The 25,759-nt window shown below is 44.7% G+C and overlaps 1 protein-coding gene across 2 annotated transcripts; it reads left to right on the forward strand.

Annotated features, from left to right (window-relative positions):
- Positions 1-425: 425 nt before the first annotated feature.
- Positions 426-25,726, forward strand: LOC306793853 (nuclear receptor-binding protein 2-like). Of its 2 annotated transcripts, none has more exons than XM_079291645.1 (18): positions 426-1,144; positions 19,103-19,225; positions 19,318-19,419; positions 19,500-19,589; positions 19,875-19,915; positions 20,010-20,104; positions 20,259-20,282; positions 20,387-20,473; positions 20,929-20,984; positions 21,090-21,185; positions 21,420-21,552; positions 21,717-21,819; positions 21,928-21,978; positions 22,069-22,204; positions 22,285-22,359; positions 22,491-22,554; positions 23,007-23,062; positions 23,183-25,726. In XM_079291645.1, exons 1-18 carry the CDS (start codon positions 1,025-1,027, stop codon positions 23,267-23,269), a joined length of 1,539 nt encoding a protein of 512 aa, XP_079147771.1. In that variant the 5' UTR covers positions 426-1,024; the 3' UTR covers positions 23,270-25,726. The 2 variants fall into 2 exon arrangements, with proteins under 2 accessions (XP_079147771.1, XP_079147772.1); XM_079291646.1 differs by having other exon boundaries at positions 22,285-22,338; positions 23,183-25,725.
- The last annotated feature ends 33 nt before the right edge of the window (positions 25,727-25,759 follow it).

Consider the following 25,759-nt stretch of genomic DNA (forward strand, 5'->3'; position numbering starts at 1 on the left):
ATTAATAGAGAAACTATGTGCAAGGGTGTGTTACTGTAAGAACTACATATAAATATATATATTATATATTTAACAAACAATAAACTATAAATTGCATATATCTTCCTTTGAAACTGTGCCCCAGTCTGCCCTCCATTCAAAAAAATGTTCTTGCTTCAGATTGAGTTGGCTCCATGAGCCGCCATTGCTGTAAAACAACAACAAAAAGGTCCATTGGAGTGAGCGGAGATGACGTGCCTTACACGGCTCTGCTTACATGGGCGTTCCCGTTTTACGTAAACCAACGGTTTTTACGTGGGCGTTCCCGTTCGACGTCGCGGCTTCAATCAGACCGAAGACCCGTCTGAAAATACACTGTGCGCACGTACGGGAGACTTTACGGTATTGCGCTCCATCTCTCTCTCTCTCTCTCTCTCTCTGCGCACCACCGTGCTCGTGTGGCGGCAGCTCGCGGCTGCGGGATCCGACTAACACTTGAGTGACGCGCGTGGAACACGGTCGAACAATTCAAGACAAAAAACAAAATAACAGCCGATTTATCTGAGGCGAGCGATGACCGCAGTGGACTCATCCGGGGATCATTTCGCTTCGCCGCCGACCGAGCTTCCACTCCCGCGTTGCTTCAGTGGGAACAGACAGACAATCTGAACACCCCCCCCCCCTCATTTCGCAACCTATTCTGCATGCATGAAGTCTGGGATTCATTTCTCCTCCATGTTCAGTGGAGTCCAGCGACCTTGCAATGTGTAGCCTAGTTGTTATCTGAAGGAGGGGTTGCTGTGTTTCAAAGCAGTATCAGTTTTTCTCTGCAACATGTTTTGAGCGCAAAGGCTGAAGAGCGGCTGCTGTTGTCGTGGAGGAGGAGGAGGAGGTGTGTGTGTGTGTGTGTGGGGGGTTCTTCACTGCGCATACAAGCGGCGGACCGTCTCTGCGCTACCGCCGCGTCTGGCTCCATTACGCACAGAGGAGGTCTTTTTTTGGGAGGGTTGTTCTGGTTAATCTGGAAATACACGGTGGTTAAAAAATGACGATGTCCGTCCCGGAGAGGAAATCAGGATCGGAGGGGAAGGAGGAGGAGAGCGAGGATGAGAGCGAGATCTTGGAGGAGAGCCCGTGCGGCCGCTGGCAGAAACGGAAAGAACAGGTTGGTTCTGATTTGTCTGTGTGTGTATGTACATGTGTGTGCTTCCTTTAAATGCAAATTGCTCGTTGCTCAGGAACTAATACGGTTGCCCTCACTGATCACGCTGGACATCCTCTGTTATGCAACTCTTGAGTCAGGTCGAGGTTTTGTTGTCCCGTGGTGTTTTGCACCATACATCTTTAACACAGTGACAGATATCCGGTGAGCTGCTCAGCCCACATAATACAGTCTATTTCACTGTGACAGGGATAGTTTGCTCATTTCACCCCACCACCACTGTTGGTTCTCACTTCTTGATCTGCAGGATTTCTTGTTAGGATGTCGACATTGAACCAGGAGTTTATGATACCCTCTGACCCTTAATTCGGGTTTGTAAATCACACAAACACACTGTGGGCGTGTAAAACAAGTGGCACTCCCTCCTTTTATTACCTGACATGGTGGATCATAAACAGCATGATGCAGGTATTAGAGGAAGCAGGAGACGTTTTGCATCATGCAAAATATACTTCATTTAAAGGGCTTAAAATAGACAAACTGTCAAACGTTTGTTGGTATCAGCTTCTTAAATATGACTTTTTGTTGTTGTTGCTTGTCTAATCAAGGTTTTGGATTGTTGGCTGGAGAAAACAGGCAATTTGAAGATATCGCATTTGTTTAATTTAATATAAATTAATACATTTAACACACAAAACGACGAGTCAAAATAGGTGCATCAGTTTCAATCCACTAACTGATCGATCTACTCAGTGATTCAGCTCTTATTTGATTCATGTAGCAAAGAAATGAGCCTCTGATGGATTCACAGTCCAGATTTACAAAGACGTACAATAAACGCTCCATCCTGAGAATGAAACTTTAAAAAAAAGACGTTTTTTTTTTGTTGCAGCTCTTTTCTTAAAAACATTCTTAGCAGGTTCAGTTCACGTGTGAAGGGGCTGATTTGCAGGATGAGCAGCTGAAGGCTACTGTGTGCTTGTGGCAGAAATGACTACGGGTCAAATGGTTGTCCCAGATCTACAGCGTTATTCATGACTCAGCACTACTCCAGACAATACATCAGCAGCAGTAAGGAAAATAACCCCTCAGCTTCCTCAGCCATGAACAATCCCATGTTTGTTTAATGCAGCAGAGTTTCAGTGAAACGCGTCCACATGCTCCGTGTGACGACGATGAGGCATCAAACAGTCCAGTTATTATCAGAGGGAAGAAACAGACGTCCAAATGTCTTTTTTTGTGAAGTAGGCGTCGGCTCCACGACCGGCTCCAGATAATAAGGCAGAGGGAGTTTTAAGTTGAAGGTTATCTCTCGAACGCACACGGCGTCCTCTGAGCGCCGCCATCACCTGACCTCTCTGCTCTTTCTGTGCCATTGAGCACTCAAACACACACACACACACACACACACACAGACTTCCCCACCCATTGCTTATCTATCTGTCATATGTCCATTCAACCCGCACTGAGAACATCCCACACGTAGGGCTGGTTGATGTTGCTCCAGTGAAGATCCATATCCGAATATCTGTAGGTTTCTGATGTGTACAGTTCCATAAAATAACCAAATTCATGTTCAATGGGATGAACTCTGTCCCACTGGTTTACGTTACAGACAAAAGTCATTATACAGGAACTTTAACAGCCAATTTTGATTATTTGTATTCATATTAAGAAGCAGATACAAACTCAAATTTCTAAATTATCATTCTGCACTGAAGTTCTTAACGAGATGAGAAAATAATCAGTGCTTTTCTTTTGTTCTATATTTAATCCCCACAGGATTATAAAAACAAACATGTGGTTTGAATAAATACAAGAGTATTTATTCATGGGATTATCAGAAAACATTTATCGGGATAGAATATTTTGGCCATGTCGCCGAGCTCTAGTGGGAAGCGTAATCCTGTTGAGCTCCAACTAATTACAAATAATCTGTCAATTTTTATCTCCGTTTGGGTGATTGTTTGCCTATAAAAGTTCAGGAAATAGTCAAAAATGACCATCATAAGACTAAATACCAAGGGGTTGTCTTACATTCACTCATTTTGTTCTACCAACGATCCCAAAAACCAAAAAGATATTCAGTTTACACTGACTAAAAGCAGACAAAAGCAGCAAATCCTCATATTTGAGAAGCTGGAACCACGTTCAGCCCTTTTGATTGACAAATTCAGAATTAGATCTCTTACCAAGTAGGTTGTTTTCACATACTAAATAATATAGGTGAGTATTGAAAAAATCAAGAAACATGAATATGGAATAATATACAATAGACTATGAAAAAGTATTGTATGTCTGAAAAATGGAAGAGCTGTGCTGTTTTTAGAAGTGGTAGTTTTGTAAAGAAATGATTGAGCTCATGATTTGTTTATGTTATTGTTTTTTTATACTGCTGCAAAATAAGACCGGAAACATTTGCTTCATGCTTGAAGAATAACAAAATGAACTTGTGTGACGTTATCCCCGTGGGGCCGAGCTGAGCCAGTAACTGTTGCCAACACATTATTAAAGCAGCTCCAGCGGGTTGAAACCGTACCTGCTGGAGCCGCGGAAGTCGCCCTCGTGTTGTGTGCGGTACAGTTATATGAAATACTCCTCGTGTTTTGGTGCCCTGTGAATTCTCGGTAAATAAGTCAGTGGGGGAAAGTTCAGGAGACACGCTGCCATATCTGTTATGCAGCTCAGATAATACAATAAACACAGGCTACAGTCACATGGGCCTGTTTTCTCAGGTGGGAATGGTTTAAGTGGATGAATGTGTTGCCTTCAAAGTCGGTTTATCCCTCAACACACTGAGTATTGATTTTTCTGAGGGACTGAACGCTGTTGGTGGTGTCAGCTAAAGCACAACAACTGTAAAGGAAGTGTTGTTGTTGTGCATTGTGGGTTATCATACAAAATCTTTCCCTGGCTCAGATGTTTGCGGGAAAAGAGAGAAAACATTTACAACACAAGATGCAACAAGAAGTTAATTAAACTGTTGGTGGTTTAACAGCTAGTTCTCTATTCCAGGAAGTAATAAATTAAAATGGGTGGATACTTGTTGACCTGACTGATGTCACGTCTCCTCTGATTGAGTTATCTGTGCTTTCCCACAATGTGGACATTCACGCTAAAACTTAAAAAAAAAAGACAACGCAGTGACTCACAATATTGCTATTGAGACATGCATCTGGCAAAAGCTGCAGTTTGATCTTTTCAGAAAAAAAGTAATACATTCCTGCTTATATTCCCGTGAAGATCAGCCATGGGATGCTCTAAAGTGGAGGTTTTCAAACTGTGACAAAGGTACTGTACGTAGCGAAAGGTAAAAGTGCATTGCTGCTGTTCTAAAAGCAATGGAGAAGGTAGTTATAGTGTCGCCCGCTGATCGAGTCTGCTTGATTAGTAGCCAACGGTTGAGCTGGTGAATTGCTGACACGGCACTAATAAACCTTTAGCGCCAGATCCAGCGTCAAAGTTCGTGCTCCTTCTCAGAGTTACAGCTCAGTCAAATCTGAAGACAACGACATGATACGCATTAGGCATGCCGATAATTAACCTTTTAAAACGTGAACCGGCAATAAAAAAAACGAGGCTCAACTTGTAGCTCACAGCTAACTAACCGTCTCCATTTATACCGGTAGTTCCTGTTCCCTTCTCTAAAGCCTGATTGTCTGTCATAACAGCACAGTGTGAGGTACGTCCGCCGGATATCCCCCCCCCCCCCTGTGATTTTAGCTCCATGCTGCGGCCCGATGGACCTCCTGAAGGACCTGCCTCCCGTCTGCTTTACAGAGTGATGAAAATGAGGCGGCCTGGGTCGAGGGCCAGACTTCATTCCTTTGCCAGGGCGTTAATTCGCGAGCGCAGATGAATATGTGAGGGTTGAATTTGGTGGGCAGGTGCTGCTTTCTGCACTTGCGTGTTAAGCAAAATCACGTGCATGTGTTCGCGCTCGCACGCATGCGTCAGGATCGAGAAACTCGAGGCAATGAGGCATACTGTCGTACATACAGCCAGGTGTAAGCAATATGAAAACCACCTCGTACTGCAGTTGTTCTGTTTCTCAGAAGACATTTAGCAGCAAACATAATGATGCTGAATTCCATTTAACTGGTTTTGTTTGGCTTACTGGCACACTTGGATAGAACGGGTGTGTTTTGCACTTAAAACACACAGACCGGCGTGTTCTGTGAAGGGCTGCGTCCTTTCCACAGTATGAAAATAGAGCCCATAGACTGAATGTAAGGAGCACAATTAGAAACAACCACAGCAGTGTAACGTCACAAAGTAATCACAAAATCAGATACGGTACGTTGCTAGTGTGTTATGTGGGTTGTAATGCTGCAACACCAAAGCCCTAAATGATGTCTTCATGTTGATGTTGTGTCCGACTAACACGTCAAAACCAAAATATATTCAGCTTGCAAGGACATAAAACAGACAAAAAAGCATAAAATCCCAATTTTTTCATTTCCAGACAAGTATAATTGTAGCTTTTGGATGTTTTCCATGTCTGAGGCCGGAAAGACGAGCCATTAAACGGCACAAACAACCCCTCCATAGGCCTGTGTCAAGTTGTGTCTTGCAGTAGGCGCTGCCTGCCCCGAGGTGCATCCTCCTCGTGACTTACACTCCATCGTGATCTGGCAGTGCAAGCATGTTTGCCGCCGTGACAGTTTGACAGCTGCCCTACGAGGAATGACATCCACTCAGATTTTCCTGGAGGTGAAACGGAGCAGGTCACAGTCTGCTTTGATCCACCTGTTAACGCGTTGCCTCTGCTAGCCGCTCTCCTTTTCTAGGAAAAACATTCACACCCATTCATTCCTAGAATACAAAGTACTGATTCGTGCAGATGTCCGTTGGTGTTTGTGGTTGTTGTTGCCCACACTGACACTTTGGCCCAGCCTGAAATATCTCAGCGACTATTTGATGGATTGACATGAAACTTTGTACAGACATTCGTGGTCACCAGAGAATGAGTCCTATGGACTTTAGGTGTTCCCTGGACCTTTCATTTAGTGCCACCATGAGGGTGAGCTTTTAGTAAAATATCCCAATAACTATTGAATGGATTGCCATGGTGTAGATATTCATGGTGCCCAGAGGATGAATGTTAATGACTTTGGTCTGACCTTTTCTGTAGCACCATTGACAGTTCAAAGCTCTCACTTCTTCTGCCAAATATCTGAATAACTACTTGATAGATAGGCACATACGTTTGTATAGACATTCATGGTTCCCAGAAGATGAATCCTCCACTGTCTTTACCACTAGCGCCACCGTGAGATTGATATTTGTGGGTTTGAGTGAAATGTCTCAACAGCTATTAGATGGATTGTATCTACACTGTAATGTTCCCCACAGGATGGATTGTAATAACTTTGGTGATCCCCTGACTCATCTAGCGCCATTATCAGTTGTTACTCATTGCTCAGCATCTAGACAAGGATGCTATTGCTAACCTCCATCTTGAAGGAAATGTCCACCCTCGGATACGCTGTTCTCATCAGCTTGTAATATTGAGTGCATTCCAGGAGTTCATTTGAGAGTACGTCTGGTAGCTGCAGCTGGCATCGAAACTTTATTGCAGGTTGACAGGAGAGGAGGGAAAACGTCTCCACAAAGAGTCTTGTATTAGCAAGTTACATAAGAACACTGTAGTTCTTATCTGCACTGCACAGAGTTGAGAAAAACAGTTGTTCCCGCAGATCATTTGTTTAAGGCCTCAAAGTCATGTGCATCACAAACTTACATTCCTTCAATTTAATCATTTGCGCCGTTGAAAAAACGTAATTTGTTCCCTCGTTCCCTTACACGACATCTGCGTCATATTGTATGGACCATAAAAACAAACAGGAAAACTACTTACGTCAAACCTCCCAGTTGTAGGTGTTTGTAGGAAAGATGAGGAATTTCTCTCCCCCAACTTTGCCCAATAGTATAAATAGCAAAAGTGTCAACAAACTGAAGATTAGGGATGTTAATAATTAACCTTTTACCCGTTAACAATAACGCTGCTTAATAACATCAGTTAAACAACAACAACAACAAAAAAGCTGAACTAAATTCAGACGAGCGGCGTATCACTAAAATGAGAAAAGCATTTCATGAATCAGCACATAAACAGTGCGCACACTGCGCTGCTGCTTTCACAATCACAGCTGAAACATTACTGCTACCTTCATACTCACCGTCTCACACACACGGCGGCCCGCCAGGCTTGCGATACACTTCACTGAAAACCGCTGACGGTATGCCAGGCAGACATGCAGCCGACAACCACGCAGCGGAACCAAAAAGACTGAGTGGGAAAGTGTCTGCTTGTGTCCACGACAATGCACGCTACATCGTGGCTGTTTAACTCCTCCGGACGGGGTAAACTGGGGACTCGGTTTCCTGTTTTGCTCACACAAAGTAGCTGGAGGTAAATAATGGATCTAAGCTGTTTGTGCATCATTTGTTGGTGCAGCTGGGCGACTTGTTCGCACTTTAACCGCAGCTACTCTGCAAGCAAGGCACTAATCTTGTTAAAGACATCAAAGTCTATTATCTGACCCATGTTTGGACAGTTAAGAACTACAAATACACCAAATAAGAAGTCACAAACGGTAGTTTTAAAGTATGGCAGGAGTGTTCAGAGCTGCTGTTTCTGTCAATGCATTACAGTAAACAACGTTTTAGGCCCCACCATGAACAGACCTCGCATCAAGCATTCATATCTGACCCTTTTGGGCCTTTTAGCGCTTTCAGGTTACGATTCGAAACCGAGGAAGTCGTCGGATGGTGCGATCCTGAGGGATCCTGTCACCTAGGTTGTGAAATGTGAGCAGGTTGGGCCGGCGAAAGCCTCTGGTGGGGTCATCAAGTCTGATGGGATATACAGAGCGGTATCTGTCAGCGGTTTCCACTCCAGCTGTGTGAAATGGAGCTACCCGGATTTTGTGCCGGTCGGACAGGAACGCCTGCATGAAAAGGAATCCTCCAGGAATGGCAGGCGTGTCTGCAGGCTTTCGCGGCGCCGTCATCGTGGTTCACATCGCAGGACTTTAATGCCTCTGAGACATGCCTCGCACGTACTCAAGCATGCTCTACACACGTGGCAAGATCATTCAAAGACTGCTGTTTCCTAGAGTCGTCTTTCACATGGCTGTGTTTAAATGTTGGCAAACCTCAGCTTTCATATTTCTTGTATCCCTGAATTTCATGAGGATTATGGCAGTTATCACACAGCAACAGAAGTTGTAACAGCACCATTCAGCTTTGCATAATTCAAACTTCATAATCCGTATTTCTTCTTCAAATGGACTGTGGTGAACTCAGATGCTGTACTTAATATTCTTAATATTCAGTTTCCTGTCCTTTCTTTGGGTAACTCGACAAATGTAAACCGTGTGACAAAGAGACACCACACCAGGAATGTATTAGTTGATACTAGGGCAACATTTTTGACCAGTAATATAGACATAGACTAAGTGGGTAAAGTAAAATAGTAGAACAGCTAGAACGGGCTGCTTAGTTCAGAGAATTACATCACTTTACTGTAATGCAGCCTTTAAAACCAGGAAAAGAGAACACTTCTGCCGTATTACGACAGCCAAAATCTAAGATATCTATTCGCATACCACAAAATCGATATAATATTGATATGTTGTCCAGCCCTAGTCGATACCAACATCAGTGAAATTCCATGATTCTCAACACCCAATTTGATACAAAGCAATAAATCCATGTACTTCAACATACACTACCTTAATACCATTTGCATACTCCATCCATCCATTATCCGTAGCCGCTTATCCTGTTCAGGGCCACTGGAGGGCTGACTTCACTGAGAAGAGCTTGTACGCATCATGACATAAAAAGACAGAAATCCAATGTAGAAAAGGTGAACAGACGGTAGCCTCGGCAGTCCATGAAGCAGCAGCTAAACCACAGCAGAGGTGAAGAGCACCCGTGATGGAAAGGCATTCTGGGATATGAGCCGAATATCAACAACTACCAAGTACCAAAAGCTGGCATCAATTTTCTGCTCAGATTTATAGTCTAGTTTACTTTCTATTTGATTTTTACAGTTTATTTTAGGCAAAGTTCCTCTTTGGCTGCACGTGTGAAAACTGCATTTGCACCAGGAACCTTATTTTGGAGGGAAATCTCAGAAGGAAGTGAGGCAGCAGTCTGTTCTGCGGAATGCGGCCTTTTAAAAACGTACATAAAAATACGTACGAACCTCTGACGTATCCCAGTGGAAACGCAACCGAGGGAGTTTCCCTGTACACATGCAGAGCTTTGTCTTGTGATTCTGATGCACACACACTCAGTCTAGTTCCTGCCTTGCATTGTGACGCGACGCCTTTAATGACGCTCACACTGCACAGAGCAACGAGACTTTAAAGGTGCAGTTATGGCCAGGTTGCTTTTGTTTTTGTTTCACCCCCCGCCCGGCTTTAACGCAAAGGCCAAGGTCCTCCACCACCTCGCATCTGCCCCGACGTTCCATGGATATCAAACCATAAAAAAAACATGTGAGTGATCGCACCGCTGCAGGCGGGTGAGGAGAGGGTGCGTAAAGCCTCTAATAACACTGTAAAGGCTTGTGTTGTACCTAGCAATGAAGGAGGGATGTTTCATACACACACACACGGCTTCAAAGGGGGCTTCCCTCTCTTTGTTGACCAGCTGATATGAGAATTCTGTGTGCGCATGTTTCAAAGTGTTGATTCGTTCCTCTGCGCTTCAACACAGACGGCTCCTATCTTTACCTTTGAAGCCAAATATGGATATCTGTGTGTGTGTGTGTGTGTGTGTGTGTGTGTGCATAAATATGCACGTTTAAAAAGGGACGTAGCAAGAGTTGGACCCTGAGGAGAAACATTGCACACATTCATGTTTAAATATGTAGGAAACGTATTATTTATGGCATTTATTTTTGGTCTTTGGTCTTTTATTCGTAACTCATCGTCTCCTTCTTTGTTTTCGTACAGTAAGATGGGCTAAAGCCCCATTAGTTATTTATTATGAGTTATTTTACCACTCGTCTCACAGTATCGCCAAGTAATATAACACTTTTGAATTGCTGCAATTCATCATTCCGTTAATAACTAAAAGGTACAAATGTTGTACTCTAACCCTCGTGTTTTCTGAACCGTCCCCCCCCCCCCCCCCCCCCCTCATGATTTTCCTACAGTCCCTAAAGCAATAAGAAGAAGACTAAAGGAAAAATGCAATAACTTCTTCACGTGTTTCAACACTTGAAAAGAAAAGTCTGCGCTCACAGCTCGGGTGGTAATCTGATTCCAGCATAAAATGAAAATATATGAACAAAATCATCAATTCCAGTGCCGTTTACCTGCAGCTCTTCTCCCCCCGAGCTCAAATAACACGTCGTGTCTCACAAGCTGAAATCAGACCTCCGCTCACTCGTAAATCTGCTGTTGTCTCCGCCATCCTAATTTGCATTCAGGATTTGAATGCGTCCGTGTTGTTCGTGCAGCTCCGGCCCGGCTGAAAAAGTAACGCAGGTTCGCTCTCGCGCAGGAGTTGAATTAGAAGTGCGTCCCTGCAGCCATCAATCAGTGAGATGGCTGATGAATTAAATATGGCGCCGGTGAATGAAAGCCCCCCCCACGCTGCGCCGCACGGGGATGATCAGGGCGGCAGCTGCCATGGAGGACACAGAGGTCCTGTCCTTTTGAATTTCCACTTAACCTCATCATCGTCACGAGGAAAAGATAATACGATTGCGGCCGTGAGCTGTAAAATCGAATATATCATAAAGGGCTCCGAGTAAACCTTCAAACTCATGGACCTGGTCCTCAAACTGAACTCGTAGGCTTTTACCCGCCTGTCTGTCGGCCCTGGTGATGACGACACACTCTGCAGCGCTTGGTGTCTTGTGTGGAAACTGTGGACAGGTAGCTGAGGGTCAGATAAACAGACACCATCCCCCACGTGGTGCCTTCACAGACACTCCTATTGAGCTTTGTCTGTCAGGTTACATAACAACAACAGGCACACAAAAAAAAAAGCAGCTTGCTGTCTCCATCTGCCAACAGGCTTTTGTTTGAACACGTGCTGAAGAGCCATCTCAGGTTGACTCCAACTCTTACGCCTAATCTCCCCTGGAAGACAAACGCCGCATGACAAACACAACTCTTCCTGCCCCCTCATCGTATTCATATCTACTTTACCTGTTCTCCACATGAGGCTTCTTTAACGGGCGTGGCAGCCGTTTGACTAATTGAGGCCCGTAACAATAGCTGCGAGGGAGCAGCTTCGACTCACACCCCTCTAAAGTGGTTCCTTCTGCTCGGCAATGTTGTTTTCTTGCTCCTGCCCTCCAGTAATAGGAGTGGTACGCGCTAATGTTAGTCCCAACGTGCACGAGCACGCCGCCACTGCGCTTTTAGCGGCTTGCTGGCCGGCCACTGTGGCAAACACTCAATAAGCCTCTTTGGCAAGCCTTTTGAGCTTTTACCCTGAGTCACCCCCTTTTTTTGCTTGCTGGAAAGCTGTACTGCAGTAACCTCTGCTGGAGACGCAGAAGAGAAGGGGGGGGGGGGGGTTGGAGCTCACATAACATATTGCTCTTCCGCTGGGGTTTGTAGTGGCCATGAAGCAAGCTGCGCGTGGGGATTTACAAGCAGGAGTTGGGTAATCCGGTGGGCAGGAATTAACCCGCTTTATGGAGAACTTAAAGACTCGCGCTGACTCCGCCAGACCCTGTTAAGCTCCTCCAGTTTCAGAGGCGAAGCAAACACACGCGTCTCTTTAGCAGCCTTGTTGAAAACCGCTGCTTCTATTCCAAGAACTGGAAGGTCTGGAAGGTCTGGGCGGTCTGGGCGGGGGGCGGGGGACCTGTTGCAAAACTCCATTCTTGTTTTGTAAACCTTCTCTACTCTTTGGAAGTCTTTGTTTGGTGGCAAAACGCTGCATGTGTGAGTGAGTTTTGTTGGTGAAACTAAGTGATTGTAGTCAGAACGGGGGCTCACAAACTTTAGTTGACATCATTGAGTGCAAGAAGTTGCCCGGGCTCCAAATAATCAATGAGCTATGAAATGGCCGACGTTTCTGTGGCCAGGAGAGTGTGAGGCTCAAATTGAATGTGTTCAGTATCAGTGTTTCTGTCTCAAATTAAATGGAGTAAGAAGAAGTGCAGTATTTGCCTGTGAAGTGTACTCTTTAGTGCACTGCTTGAGCAAACGCGCTTCGTTACATTCCACCGCTGACCACAGACGGCCGGAGAGCAGTCGCATGAGGCCGAATAAGTCTGAGAAGAAGATGAGTTGCTTTTCTCACCGTGGGAAGAACCACGGAGCCATCCCGGACTTGAGTCAGGGTCTGTGAGTCTGCGAGACCGGACACTGGGACTGGGCCAGCGTTCAAGGAGCGTCTTCCTGTTCAAGACGGACGCTGGAAAGGAGAACGTTCTATCAGTGGGATGTTTGTGTTGTTCGCTGAGAAGGCTTAATTTCCCACTGTGTTGACGTGACATGAATTGTGAGTATAGTAAGCAGCAATAAATCAGTCTCGGAGAGAAGAGCCGTTGGGGATTCACACCAATTTTCTACAATTATGACTCAGCACTTTCACAAGTGTCTGATTCATTGCAATAGATGTAAGGTTATGTAAGGTTGTTGAAGGCGTTTTCCTGCATGTGAAGAGACGTTTTCTCATGCGAGGTCCGGACAATGTCCAGATTCTCTGGACGTTTCCCACACATGAAGCACTGGACAGGAGATGGTCCGTGTCGGACGCGTTCTCACCTCCCGGGGATGCTCCGTTACGGTTCAAACGAGGGGTGGTGCCCAGGTTGACGCAGGACGAGCCGCAAAAACGCAGCGGTCACGTAGCCGATTTGTAATTTCAGCCGTAGAATTTTTACAGTTTTGCGCCGGACGCATGTCAACGACACCAACACGCCCACTCGCTGTGAAGTCAATGACCGGCTCTGTTCACACATGGACTCAATGGGACAGGATTTGTACTGTGGAGCTGGCGTGGTCGAGTCCATTTAATGTCCAGTATGAACGATTCTGACATTTGCGCTCTCACATACAGCTGCAATAACAGAACAGAGAATACGGTTGTTTCAACAGAGCCTGATAGTGGATTACGTCACGTGGGTGCTGATGTGTGATATAAGGAGTGTTATTTCTCTCTGTCCACCCATGATGCTTCATATGTTCATCAGACAAAACTTACAACTCGTATTTAGCAGGATTCACAGATCTTCATTCATGAAACAACATCAATGCTTGTCTATGCTATTGAATGTATGTTTTGTCGTAAATTAATCTCTCTGTGCTCCTTTTACCCCGTAAATGTTTCAAATGTCAGCTCTTATCTTATTTGTCTTAAGAGGTTGAGCAGGAAAATGAGTAAACACACAGTAGTTACTCAGATAAACGCCGACCTTGTGCTGTTTCTTTCCACTGGAAACACGTTTTCATTGGTTGAGGGCGGGGGGGGGGGGGGGGGGGGGGGCTTTTCAGCTCACTGACTCTCTGTGCTCCATGAAGGTTCATGGGTTTGACAAGGACAGAGTTATGCCCGGGGTTCACGGCGGAGTGATGCTCTGACGCTAGGAGAGCTGGTTGAAAGTTGATTATTCAACAAAGAAACAGAAGATTAAACGTGATCTATCAATTCAATCAGTGAATTCATTCATATTTGCAGTTTTCAGCTTCTCAAATATTGAGAACTGCTGATTTTGCCCTCTCACAATTTTGTTTTTGCGAAGTGCAATTCAGAAAACATTCAGGTCGCAATTTAGCTGAACAGCAAATATGCAATCCATCAGATAATAATAAAATAAGTCTTGTAATATTTTGAGTAGGGCTTGGTTATCCAAATATTAATCAAAAAATGTCTGCAGCAGAAGAAAATGAGCATGGAAAACCTGTGGTCAGATTCATCTCTTGTGGTATTTTGGGATCTAAATCACGTTGGAAAATGTATTTTTTGATTGTGGGAAAATAAATGACAATGCATGATTCATCCTGAGTGCGGTTCAAGGAAATAGTCTCATGTATGGATCAAAAGAAAACTTCATCCCTTTTTGAGAGACATTGAGCAACTTTTATAAATAAATGGATCCTCAAAGGATTTTTGAAACCTTATTGTTTTAGTATCTGTATCAAAAGTAAGCGTTTACATGCGTACAGCATGTAACACTCATCCACATTCTGCCGCCTCTGTCCTGCAGGCAGACGTGCGATTTCTGTGGAATTGCTGTTAAACCGGCTAAAAGTTTCACGTAACGAGGCTGCTCAACACTTCGCAGTCAGAGCGCAGCTTCTGACTTCTTGAATGCAGCTGTGGTTCTGCCACGTCTCCCCCGCTGGCCCTATAAATCTGCAGCTTTGTCACGGGGACGGCGTGGCTCGTGTCATCTCGCAGCCCTGGTACAGACTGAAGCGCAGACGATGCTCTGGCAGTGCACCTGCACAAACCACACAGTCTCTAATCTTCTGTGAAGGCCTCACGATGCTTATTTTGTCCCAGTTTTTGTGAGAAAGCAAAGTCAAGGCTGACCAATTTGTTGAAGAGTTTTTTTGTTAGCAGGACCAATTTGATCTCATCACAAGCTTTTTATTAAAATGGGTCATTTTTAGCAGCGCAACAGGAGGTAAAAGTCTAGAGCTTCATTTAAAAGAGGCTGAATAATTTCCCTGTGTTTTCCACTGTTGTGTCCTGTTTTTGTTTGTTTGTTTAGTCTCCCCTTTGTATCCATCTGCTCTTGCCGTCCTACATTCCTCTTCGTGGGGAGCTTTAACTGCTCCATGAGAAAATGAACAAGTGAGACGTGATGGTGGGCCGATCTGTCTCGTGAGCCCGTGTGACCTTGTGTGGACGGCTTTAATCTGATGAAATGCTCCGGACATGTTAACTCGATGTTGTCTTATGATTTAAAATCGCCCATGCAGACGCTTTCATCTGACTGAATGAATGAAGAGCGTTGATTGTTGCCCATTTCCTGTCCCCTGCCTGACTTGTCACGGCTGGTGCCATCACGTTATTCTTCACGCTGAGCGGACACACACACACACACATTATCCCAGACGCTGACCTGATTGTGTGCTGCACATGTGACATCCTGGGGGCGACAGACAGAGAGAGAGAGAGGGAGCGGTGGAGGCGGACCGTGGAGCGGGTTTGGTTTAGCTGCTGTAGGTCAGCGGGCGGTCAGTGGCTCAAGGCCCCGGCGCTGACCGGACAGGAACAAGGAGCGTGAGATCATCAGACGAGCAGCGGGAGCTCTCGATGACCGTACTCGCTGCAGAGTCTGGTTTATTTTGGTGTTTGCTCATTAGCACATTTGTGTAACGGATCAGTGTTTATGGATGGAAAAAGGGACGTGCAGGCAAGAAGTCTGAGTAATATTCTACTGCAGATGAATGGAGGTTCCACGTTGATTCAGAGATGTAGACATCTACTTACTAGGATCGATCTGGATATATCGATGCAACGTCCCACATATTGTCATCTTTAAGATTTGTCTTTATTTTGAAATTCCCGTGGAATGTCTGTGTCACCAATTTCCGTCCAACTTACAGAGCCCAGTAATGATATTGTCAACAACCAGCGATCTTTCCTCCATAAGACGGCTGTTTGTTCGCCATGTGAAACGAGAAGTCAACGTTGATTTATTTGTCACGTGACTTGCGTACTTCAGTAACGGCACTTTGGTGTTATTTGAACCCAAATGACGATCTTTTCCTCAACTTAACAGAGTTGTTTCCTGTGACGACAGAAATTTATTTTGAAAAGACCGGATGCATGTAACGAGAGGAAATTGACACGTGTTGCCCAAAAAATAAGGATTTAACTTTTTGTAAGATATCATATGTTGTATGAGAAAACTTTATCTAATTACCTGTATTTTTCAGGTAATAGCAGTTTGTTTAAAAAAAAAGAAGCAATATCTGACAATGTGCTTGAATTGGGGGTGCATCTTATTCCCTTATTCACACATGCAGAGACGGAACAGATTTTTGCATTTTGCATAACATTTCATGTGCAAATCTTTCATGCCGCTCCTCTTTGATGCCGGTGAAATCTCAGGGAGAGAAAGAAGCACAAACAACAGAGCAGAAAGAAGTCTGAGCGAGGATCTAGCACAGAGCGATGCAGATTACTTGGGTGTAATCCAAAATCGACTTCTTAAATATTAATGCGGTGCGGCGTATCGGCTCATCGTCGAGGTATGAGGTGCAGGAGGAGGCGAGGTACTGACGTCTGGGAGACAAAGCGCTTTGTCGCTAAAGCTTGGACCCACACACAGTCTGAGACAAAGACACTCTTTGATATGAGATGCCTCTGGGGGGAGATTCACGCTGGAAGAGCTGCTGACGTTTAGCCGTCTGCTGATCCTCCCTCTGTCCCTTTATCGCGCACCTCTTCTCATTTTGAGATGAGCCAGTGCAAGTGTGGTACACCGTAAGTCAATGCAGCTGTGCACAGATAGCAGGGTGTGTCTATCAGTACCATACAACACTGTGCAGCATGATACAATTCAACAGCAGCACAAACTACATCCTTCTACTGTTCCACACAGTCAACAACACCCCTCTTAGAAACTGAGCAGCATTTATTGCCGGGCAGTTTTATTAGACTGCGTCACTCCTAGCTCAGTTTACTCTGTAGGGTGCTGCAGGAGAGTCCTAAAATCTGCTGATGAGTCAGCATTTTTTCACAACCGGTTCCCTTGTCTCCCCTCGTCTCGAGGAAAATGTTTTTTTTGGTTTAGATGCCTGAAATAAGGTCTGTGGTTAACACAAGCTGAGGAGATTTCAACAGTTTGTTCTACAACACGTGTCTAAAAGAAATGGCGGCCTTTACAGCCACGTTGTGTTTACTCGCGCTCATGCTACCGTGGTGTACTTCATTTGTGGCCCAATGTTAGCGTTATACTGCTGTTGACCATGATGGCGGAGCGAGCTGTGCTGAAGAAGAGGCACAGGTGGGATTTGAAGTTCACACGTGTTGCAGTGTCTCTGTTTTGCTCCTGTGCGGTCCTTCTACCACTATTTTTACCTCACAAATCAAAACATTGAGAAATGTGTGGTGAGGTAATGAGAGGTTAGTTTGTCAGCCTTCACGATCCAGTTTCACCCGGCTCGGATGTGGAGTTACCATCAGAATAGAAGTTGTTTTGACATCAACACATGATCCCTTGAATCCCTCGCCGCGCCCTAAACCCACCTCCCTTCCTGCAGCCAATCACAGCCAAGCGGTGTGCTGTTTACGAGTCTCTCGCTACGACCAAGCAAAAACCCTCTGGGATGTAAACGTTGGGACAGGGCACCGAGTGTTTCTCAACATCCAGAGAAAATAAACAGCCGAGCCCTGACGCCGGAGGGGAACTGACGTAATTCCTTCCCGGTGGCTTATTGAAACGAAGGAATTCCCTCCGCTGCCAGCCAGCCGGAGGATAAGGTTCCAGCTCCGTAATACCAGTAATCAGATTATCATCTCTTGTAGAGTGGGAGAAGTGAGATTAGATGTTATGTCTCGCCTGCAAAGAGAGATTTACAGCTGCACACCCAACACGTGGTTCCTTTCATGAATGTCAAAGTCTGAACATTTATAGTGGCTTTTGTGGTCGCTGTGTTTGCTGTTTGTCTTCTTGCTTGTTTGGTTCTGTTAACAACCCTCCTCCTGTTGGTTGCATCATTGTTATTAGTAATGGATCGACTCTCTGCACCACCGCTTCTGCTGCATAGACGTATGAAAGCAGGTCTGCCCAGCTGAGGCAGCAATTTCCTGTGATCAGCAGTCTTCAGTTTGCCGCTGTTGCATAAACACTCGTGGAGCCCCGGGGCCGTCTGCGTCTGCCGGATTATAGACCCAGCCACTGCCTCTTCACTTCACTCCGCTTCCTTTCCCCCCCTCCTTTGTAATTCTTGGATCTCCGGTGCCACATCCTCCATCTTGTTGCCCGTGTCTCGTCGCTCTAAGTCCCTCATCCCGCAATCCTCTCACTTCTCCCTCGCCGTCTCCTGCTAATCCATCTCATCCCTCGTTACGCAAGCTGCTGCTCATCCCATCGCCCCTCTCTACGCTTCATCATGTTATAGCTGGCTGGCCACATTTAACATATCCTCCCCACAGTGAATTGAATCCTCCATCTATCTACGCTGACCGTCTTTTTTAACTCAGACTCCCAAATACAACTTTTATTAATGGCGCTGCCGCTGTTCATGGATCATGTGGAGCTTTTAGCCGTTATTATAACCACAGGGGTGACGTCAAATCATTCCAGACATGCTTTTCTTATTTCTTTAGCAAGGGCACCGCAATGTCTGCTGCTTTGTTTTGTTTGTACTGCTTTTGTTCACTCGCAGCACTCTCGCATAGGTCGTTGCCAAACGTCGACTGTCGACACAGTTCCAGAGTAGCTGGTTAACGTGGTGGAACATTCAGCAGCTGAAGGGCCAGACTTTTCCCTCAGGAGTTGTTGGACGTGCAGAGCTGCAACGAGCGTCCATCAGCTGGACACAAACACGTCACCAAATGATGATGTTGCTCCGTGTTGATTCATTAATGCAGGGCTTGACAGTGATGTTGGCCAGGTTGCCATTAGTACCACTTTGAGAAATCGGCAACCAATCCTTGGCCTTTGGTTGCCAATCAGTGGTAACCACGTTTAAAATAATAAATACATTTAAAACAAAATGTAGCAAACGGGCACCCTAGAATGAATAGATTTTTATTTTTGTTGCATTAATGACATTTAAATATTGCCGTTGAAGTCACAACCGGAACCAGACACCGCTGCCAGTGCGTTGGTGCTTTTACTGACTAAAAACTGCAACCATATGTTCAGTTTCGGCAACCAAAAGCTGATGCCTGGTTGCCAGCCTGGCAGTTGCTGTGAAAGGACAGCGATAAATGAGTACTCAAGATATTGCAGTTGCAGTGTTAGCATTATGCTAAGTCCTGTTGTTTGTCCCTGTCTGCCCCCTGCAGGTGAGCCAAGGTAATGTCCCAGGTGTGGAGAGTGCCTCTCTGGCCATGGACACAGAGGAGGGCGTGGAGGTGGTGTGGAACGAGGTGCTCTTCTCTGACAAGAAGGTCTTCAAAGCACAGGAGGTATTGCGGTTCTTATTCCATACAGCCAAGACGGGCAGTATTTATTCTGTATCTATTCTGAGATGTTAAAGTGAAGATGTATGCTTCTGTAGGAGACGATCAAGGAGATGTTTGAGAACCTGATGCAGGTCGAACACCCCAACATCGTCAAGTTCCACAAGTACTGGCTGGACATGAAGGAGAGCCAGGCGAGGGTACGATCTTTCTAATCCTCTCTGGTCTTATTTCTCTACACGCACACTTTATTTAACTCAACTCCATATGCGGCCCACAGGTTATATTCATCACAGAATACATGTCGTCGGGCAGTCTCAAGCAGTTTCTGAAGAAAACTAAGAAGAACCACAAGACTATGAACGTGAAGGTCAGTTTGTTTTCTGGTGGTGGCGCACAGTACTGCAGTCTATTCGGATCCATATTTCCTGCAGGATTAGAGATGATGTAACAGGACACCCTGCTGGCTCAGTCTGCTCAGACATATATCTCTTTGAAACCCGCTTCTCACCCTCTCTCTTTTCTCTCTTCTGTCTTCTACATCTGCTGTGTTAAAGTCGTAACGTTGCTATGTTTAGCTCTTCTCCGCATTATATTCCCGAGAATTAGAGAGGGATTTTTTGTCCTCATGTTGCTCTGTTGCACTATATTTTAGGCCTGGAAGAGATGGTGCACCCAGATTCTCTCTGCCCTCAGGTACTGACTGATTTTCTTCCCCAGGATTTTAACATGAGAGATTTCTATTGTCCCAGTCATCGCATTAACTGGACGCTTTGTTGTTCACTGGCAGTTATCTGCACTCTTGTGAGCCTCCGATAATCCACGCCAACCTGACGTGCGACACCATCTTCATTCAGCACAACGGCCTCATCAAGATCGGCTCAGGTCTGCTTCCTGCAGGGCTTTTTATGTTATTACAACCAGCATAGGAGACCCGTGTTGTATCCTCAGACCGTGCAATGTGGGATTTACTGAATACATCTCTGCAATTTTGCAAAACAGAATAAAAACTAAATTATGCTTCATTTTCTTTCCACAGTGTGGCATCGGCTATTTGTTAATGGTAAGCTGTAGATAATTTCCCTGATAGTTGTGTTTTCATTTGTGTCACATCCATCGTCTTATTTCATCGAATGTATCGATACTATTTGTGTCTTCTCTCATCAGTGTTTCCAGATGCCAGCGTCCACAGTAAAGCGCGGCAGCATCGTGACGAGCAGAGGAATCTTCATTTCTTTGCTCCGGAATATGGATGTAAGTGTGATGGAGCGGAGTTTGTGTGTAGCTTTCTGCGGCTCGGTTTTCCTCTCAACATCTATCTTCATTCGTTCTTAACTGAATGATTCACCTCATCACTTTGCTTAATGTGCCTTTAAACTCCGACGAAGTTGGTAATATCGGCAAAATTACTCAACTTAGTTCCTTTGGTTTCATATTCCCACACAATTGCCGCACAATCCAGATGTTTTGTTGAGAACAGAGTGTTGATTCTTTGTCCAGAGAATTGTGGGAAGTCTGTGACGTAATGACTGTAATTTTAGCACACAAAGATAGATAGTGAGATATTATCCCATTCAGACATTTAATGAGACGTTTGTTTGCAATAACGCTCAATCTGACTAGATTTTTATTTTGGAGAAGCTTTTCCTTTTAAAGTTATTCTCTACGACTCGCCACCTTCATCTTCGCTTCTCCTTTTCTGTTTCTAGCCGGCGACGATGATTATGCCATAGACATTTTCTCCTTCGGCATCTGTGCTCTAGAGGTGAGAGAAACAGATCTGTGTGGTCCTCCCCTCCCCCAGTGTGTGTGTGTGTGTGTGTCTGTGTGTTAATGTGTGATTGTGTTAACCGATTATTTGCACCGCTAGATGGCAGTACTGGAGATCCAGGCCAACGGAGATACTGCTGTGTCCAAGGAAGCCGTCGTCAACGCAGGTCAATCTCTGGAAGACCCTCCCATGAAAGTGAGTGTAAAAAATACTTCACGTCCTAAATATACACCAGTGCAACCATGGAAACACAAAGACAAACTGTCCCACGTTACGCTAGTAACACTCGCCCACATACCACCTTGCTTCTTTGTACAGTTTTAGAGTGGACGTTTCAGTAACACTTTGCACAGCGCGATGCTGCTCGGGTAAACTGGGTCATACTTGTGCAGTCTTGTAGTTATGTGTTGGACCGGTTGCCTTCTGCAGGAGTTCACCCAGTCCTGTTTGCGTCACGAAGCCAAGCTCCGTCCCACGGCTCACGACCTTCTGTTCCACCGAGTCTTGTTCGAGGTCCACTCCCTCAAACTGCTCGCCGCCCACTGCCTCATCAACAACCAGTGTGAGTTTCTCAAGGCCCACGAGCCAAGCGCCACCAAACGAAAGTCTCCTCTTTCAATGCACATCTCCGTGTTTACTTGTTCCTGCATGCAGCTGATCAATTTCTAAGGGTTTTGTATGTTCGTATCAAATCAGCTGATGTCCAGACTTCTCTTGCATCTACAGATCTGCTCCCAGAAAATTGTGTGGAGGAGAAAACCAAGTCCTTTGACCCCAACGCTGTCATGGCAGAGATTAAACATGACGACAGACAGGGAGTTCAGCTCAAGTAAAGTCTCACAAGCGCCTCACATCTTTGTCTGCTTGTGTTGAATATCCTGACATGTGGAGCACAACACTCACTCTGCTCTCCTGTGTGTTTCCTCGTGTCCTGTAGATACTCTCATGTGTCCCCTCTGGAGCTTGACAAGTTTCTGGAGGATGTCAAGTGAGTGTAACCACAGTGTGTAGGACTGGTTTTGTATCAGTGATGTGACTGCAGCATGAGGTTCAACACGTTGTCCTGTCCCCTCTTCAGGAATGGGATCTACCCCTTGATGAACTTCGCATCATCCCGGCCTCACCCCGTCCCCCGAGCCCTGTCCTTGTCTCAGGAGCAGGTTGAGACGGTCAAGACGCCGACTCCTGAACCCCAGGAGACGGAGTCAAGAAAGGTTCGGCTTTCAGACGTTAAATATTTCAGATATTAAAGATATTTTTGCTGTGCTGACCCTCTTTCTCTGTTGTGTCGTAGGTTGTTCAGATGCACTGTAATTTGGAGACAAATGAAGAAGGGACCAAAACTCATGTGAGTCACATGGTATTACAGGTACATTTTAGTATAAACTCTTTTGTTGGGCTCCTTAACAATCAAGCGTATCGACCAACATTTGTCGTAGACGTTCAGTCAGTTATGGTGGTTAAACTTAACTTAAATTTGACTTTTTGATCTCTCCCCAGCTCGCTTTGTTTCTGAAGATGGATGACAAACTTCATAGGCAACTTAGCTGTGACATCCTTCCAAGTAAGTTGACCACAACCGTACCTTAAAGGAGAGGGACAGCTTTATTCTATATTTTTCTTGCTGTCTACAAATTTGATGACAAAGACCAAAACCACCAAAAGCCTCAGTCTGTCTCTCATTACAGTCCGACCTCCCCAGCCTTTCTGTAGCCGTCAGGCCGACATTACCCACGTGGTAACTCGGGAACCGCGTGTGTCAATGGTGTGTTTTTAGTAGTTGTTGGACAAACATGGAGCTCTATGGCACAGAGGAATAAGCTACAGTATATCAGGCTTTGGATACTCAGACTATACTTGTGAGTTGGATCAATTCTTTTTTCGTTTTGGTCTTTTTAGCGGATTTGTTGACAGTTAGAAAAATAGGGAGAATCCCCATACGTATCCTCAAAAACAACATACACTATAAGTTCATTTTGTGATTTTTGTAACCAAAATATTTCATGAATCTTTCAGCTGACACCTCCAAAGACCTTGCCAGTGAACTTGTTCACTACGCCTTCATTAATGAGGTAGATAGAAAAGCTTCTATGTGTTTGTTCTTCAACAACAGCATTGGTTAAATGTCCTTACTGGGATTTTTTAAACATTTTTAAGCAAGTTGTATCTCATCTTTAACATGTCCCGTGTAGGAGGACAGTGAGAAGGTGGCAGGGTTCCTAGAGGACGCCATGTGCCGACACCGGGTCCGAGCGCTGCCCTCTGGGAGCACACAGTGAGGAGGGGTCCCGACAGCGGCTGGCCCCGGACAGAAGGGGCCCGGGCGTTGACCACACGGGTCGAGAAAGGGAGGGGGCAAGCGGACAGGATCACACAGCCGAAAAAGAGACAAATACAGAAGGATGCTGGGCGTTGACAGTCCGGACATCATCCCAGTGAGAAAGGGGGAACGCCAGGAGCCAAAGGCACCTCTGGTTGGAGGGCTGGAGGCACCACGACTGTGTTCAGCAATCCCACGAAGCAATGGAAGATCGACAAAAACTCCCTGCCTGAAAGGGCTAGCACGCCTTAAGATATCTTGACACCTTTTCCATAATGCCGCTACTCAGAACGGATATGTTTTTACTGAGAAATGCAGCAGCTGTGTTTTCAGAAGGACGTTTTATTGCTCATGCGCCTCGTTTGCACTCCAATGTCCACTTTGATTGGTGACAATTTTCTTTGAATTGAAAACAAAGTCATTTACTACAGCCTCTCTCCCGTACAAGCCAGAAACCCTGCGTTTATGACAGTTTTAGGAATTTATTATTCCGTCCAACATGCACTGTTAATACTCATTCAGTTGACTTATTTATTTATGTTTAACTGTGAACAATAGAAGCTTTCCACAAGCCATTTTTTCTTTCTTTCTTTATTTTGATGAAGTTACAAAGTTAACACACCTAACTGCGCTCTTGGGTTAAAAGGCTTCTTCTCCCAGAGCTGATCACACCATGCCTAAATGTAGTGACGAGCAATGAGATGACGCCTCTCTTTTAGCCTGTAGTGCTCTTAAGGGTTTTCCCTGTGAAAGCGCTCTGAAAGCCAAAGACTTGCAAAGTGCCTGAAATGGCAATGTACTTTGGACAGCATTTCCTAATGATACCCAACATAGCGATTTGGAATTTAACAAATTCAGGCTGACTTTTAGTTTTTAAAACCAGATGCATTGATTCTTATTATCTCGTCTCCTATCACGAGTCCACACAGTCAGCCTGCGTGAATGTGACGATTGTCACCCGGTAATGGCAGCTCCGTTGAGAGCTTCAGCCTTTGTGTACTGGACCTGTGGATCATGTGATAATGCGCTCTGCTGCAGTCGATGTGAGTTTTTGAAAGAGCTGCAGCTCATGTGCAAAAATTGGAATTGATCACAGGAAGCGTGTGAAGTAAAATCATAGTCTTATATAAATGGGAGGAGGGGTGATGGGGATGTGATCTTAAAACGTGTTAATACAAATTGTTGATGAATATTACTGCTATACTTACTTTTGCGGTATTTTCCAAAACCATCTGAGCATATTGTCGAATGCTGAGCTTGTGTCTAGAGGTGTTTTAAAGGAAGAATCCACCCAAAAGTCTTTAGGAATGTATGTTTTTAGCATTTTTGTCTTTTACGTACTCATGAACAGTGCTGACCTCTAGAGGTTTACATGGGCCGCAGGTGATAAAACACAATCCAAGATAAAAGAGAGTAACATTTTTGCTTTGAACACTTTCATTTCCCAGGATCAGATCTACTCTAGTTTTATTTCACACAATTTCAGTGTGAACTTTTGAATTGACTGCACTGCAGTCCACACAAAAATAGAAAACACTCCCTCTGCTCGGCCAGATTCTCTTGTCAAGAATCCAATCTTGGCACCGTAAAAGAATGGTTGATTGTTCTTTTTCAAAACTGGAGAACAAAAAAACAATGGTGAATTGTCTGATCGCAGCAGAGTACTCTTTTTTTTTTTTTAATGTTTTATTTGTCAGACTCATTTTAGCTCTGCTTCATCTTCATGGGTCTGTAGGGTTGTGGCTTCATATACACTGCTGTACAGTCATTGCTTACAGTACTTACTTACTCTACTCTGTGTCCGGCCTACTTATCAGTGTGTCTCTGAAGACGGGAGTCATGAATTCTCCCAGACATTCACAGACTATGGGCTGTAGTGTACATATTTGTTTGTGGCTATTAAATGGGTTTACTTTCAGACACATTTTCAATACAAAGAAGTGCCACTATTGCTCTCCTTTGATCTAGTAAGCTGCATGTCTTAATAGCCTGCAACCATTCAAAACTTAACATTTTGCCTTTGTCAGTCACAGTTCAGTTTCAGAGGGGACCTGACCAGGAAAAAAGATTCGAAAGAAAACATCCATATCAGTCTCATTTTATGTCAAATTACTTCTTTTCCTGTGAAACTGTTGAATGAAATTTGCCTTTTGGATGTGTTCTACTTAAACATTTGTTAAATATTAAGGTTACTACAATTAAATACATGACAATAAATGATATGTGACATGTCTGAATTTGTTAGTATTTTTATTTAGTTGTTGGACTGTGGTTTAATGTTGATCAATCCACCTATCTGAAACATTTTCCAGTATATATGTTGATGTTCACATTAACATATTCTCCAAAAATCAATTCAATTCAATTCAAGAAAGCATGATTGGCATAGTTGGCATCTTCAGTTTCTGCAAAATACATATTTTAATTGTATAAAATGCATATCACTCCT

The sequence above is a fragment of the Melanostigma gelatinosum genome (genome assembly GCF_949748355.1).
Source record: "Melanostigma gelatinosum genome assembly, chromosome: 20".
Lineage (NCBI taxonomy): Eukaryota > Metazoa > Chordata > Actinopteri > Perciformes > Zoarcidae > Melanostigma > Melanostigma gelatinosum.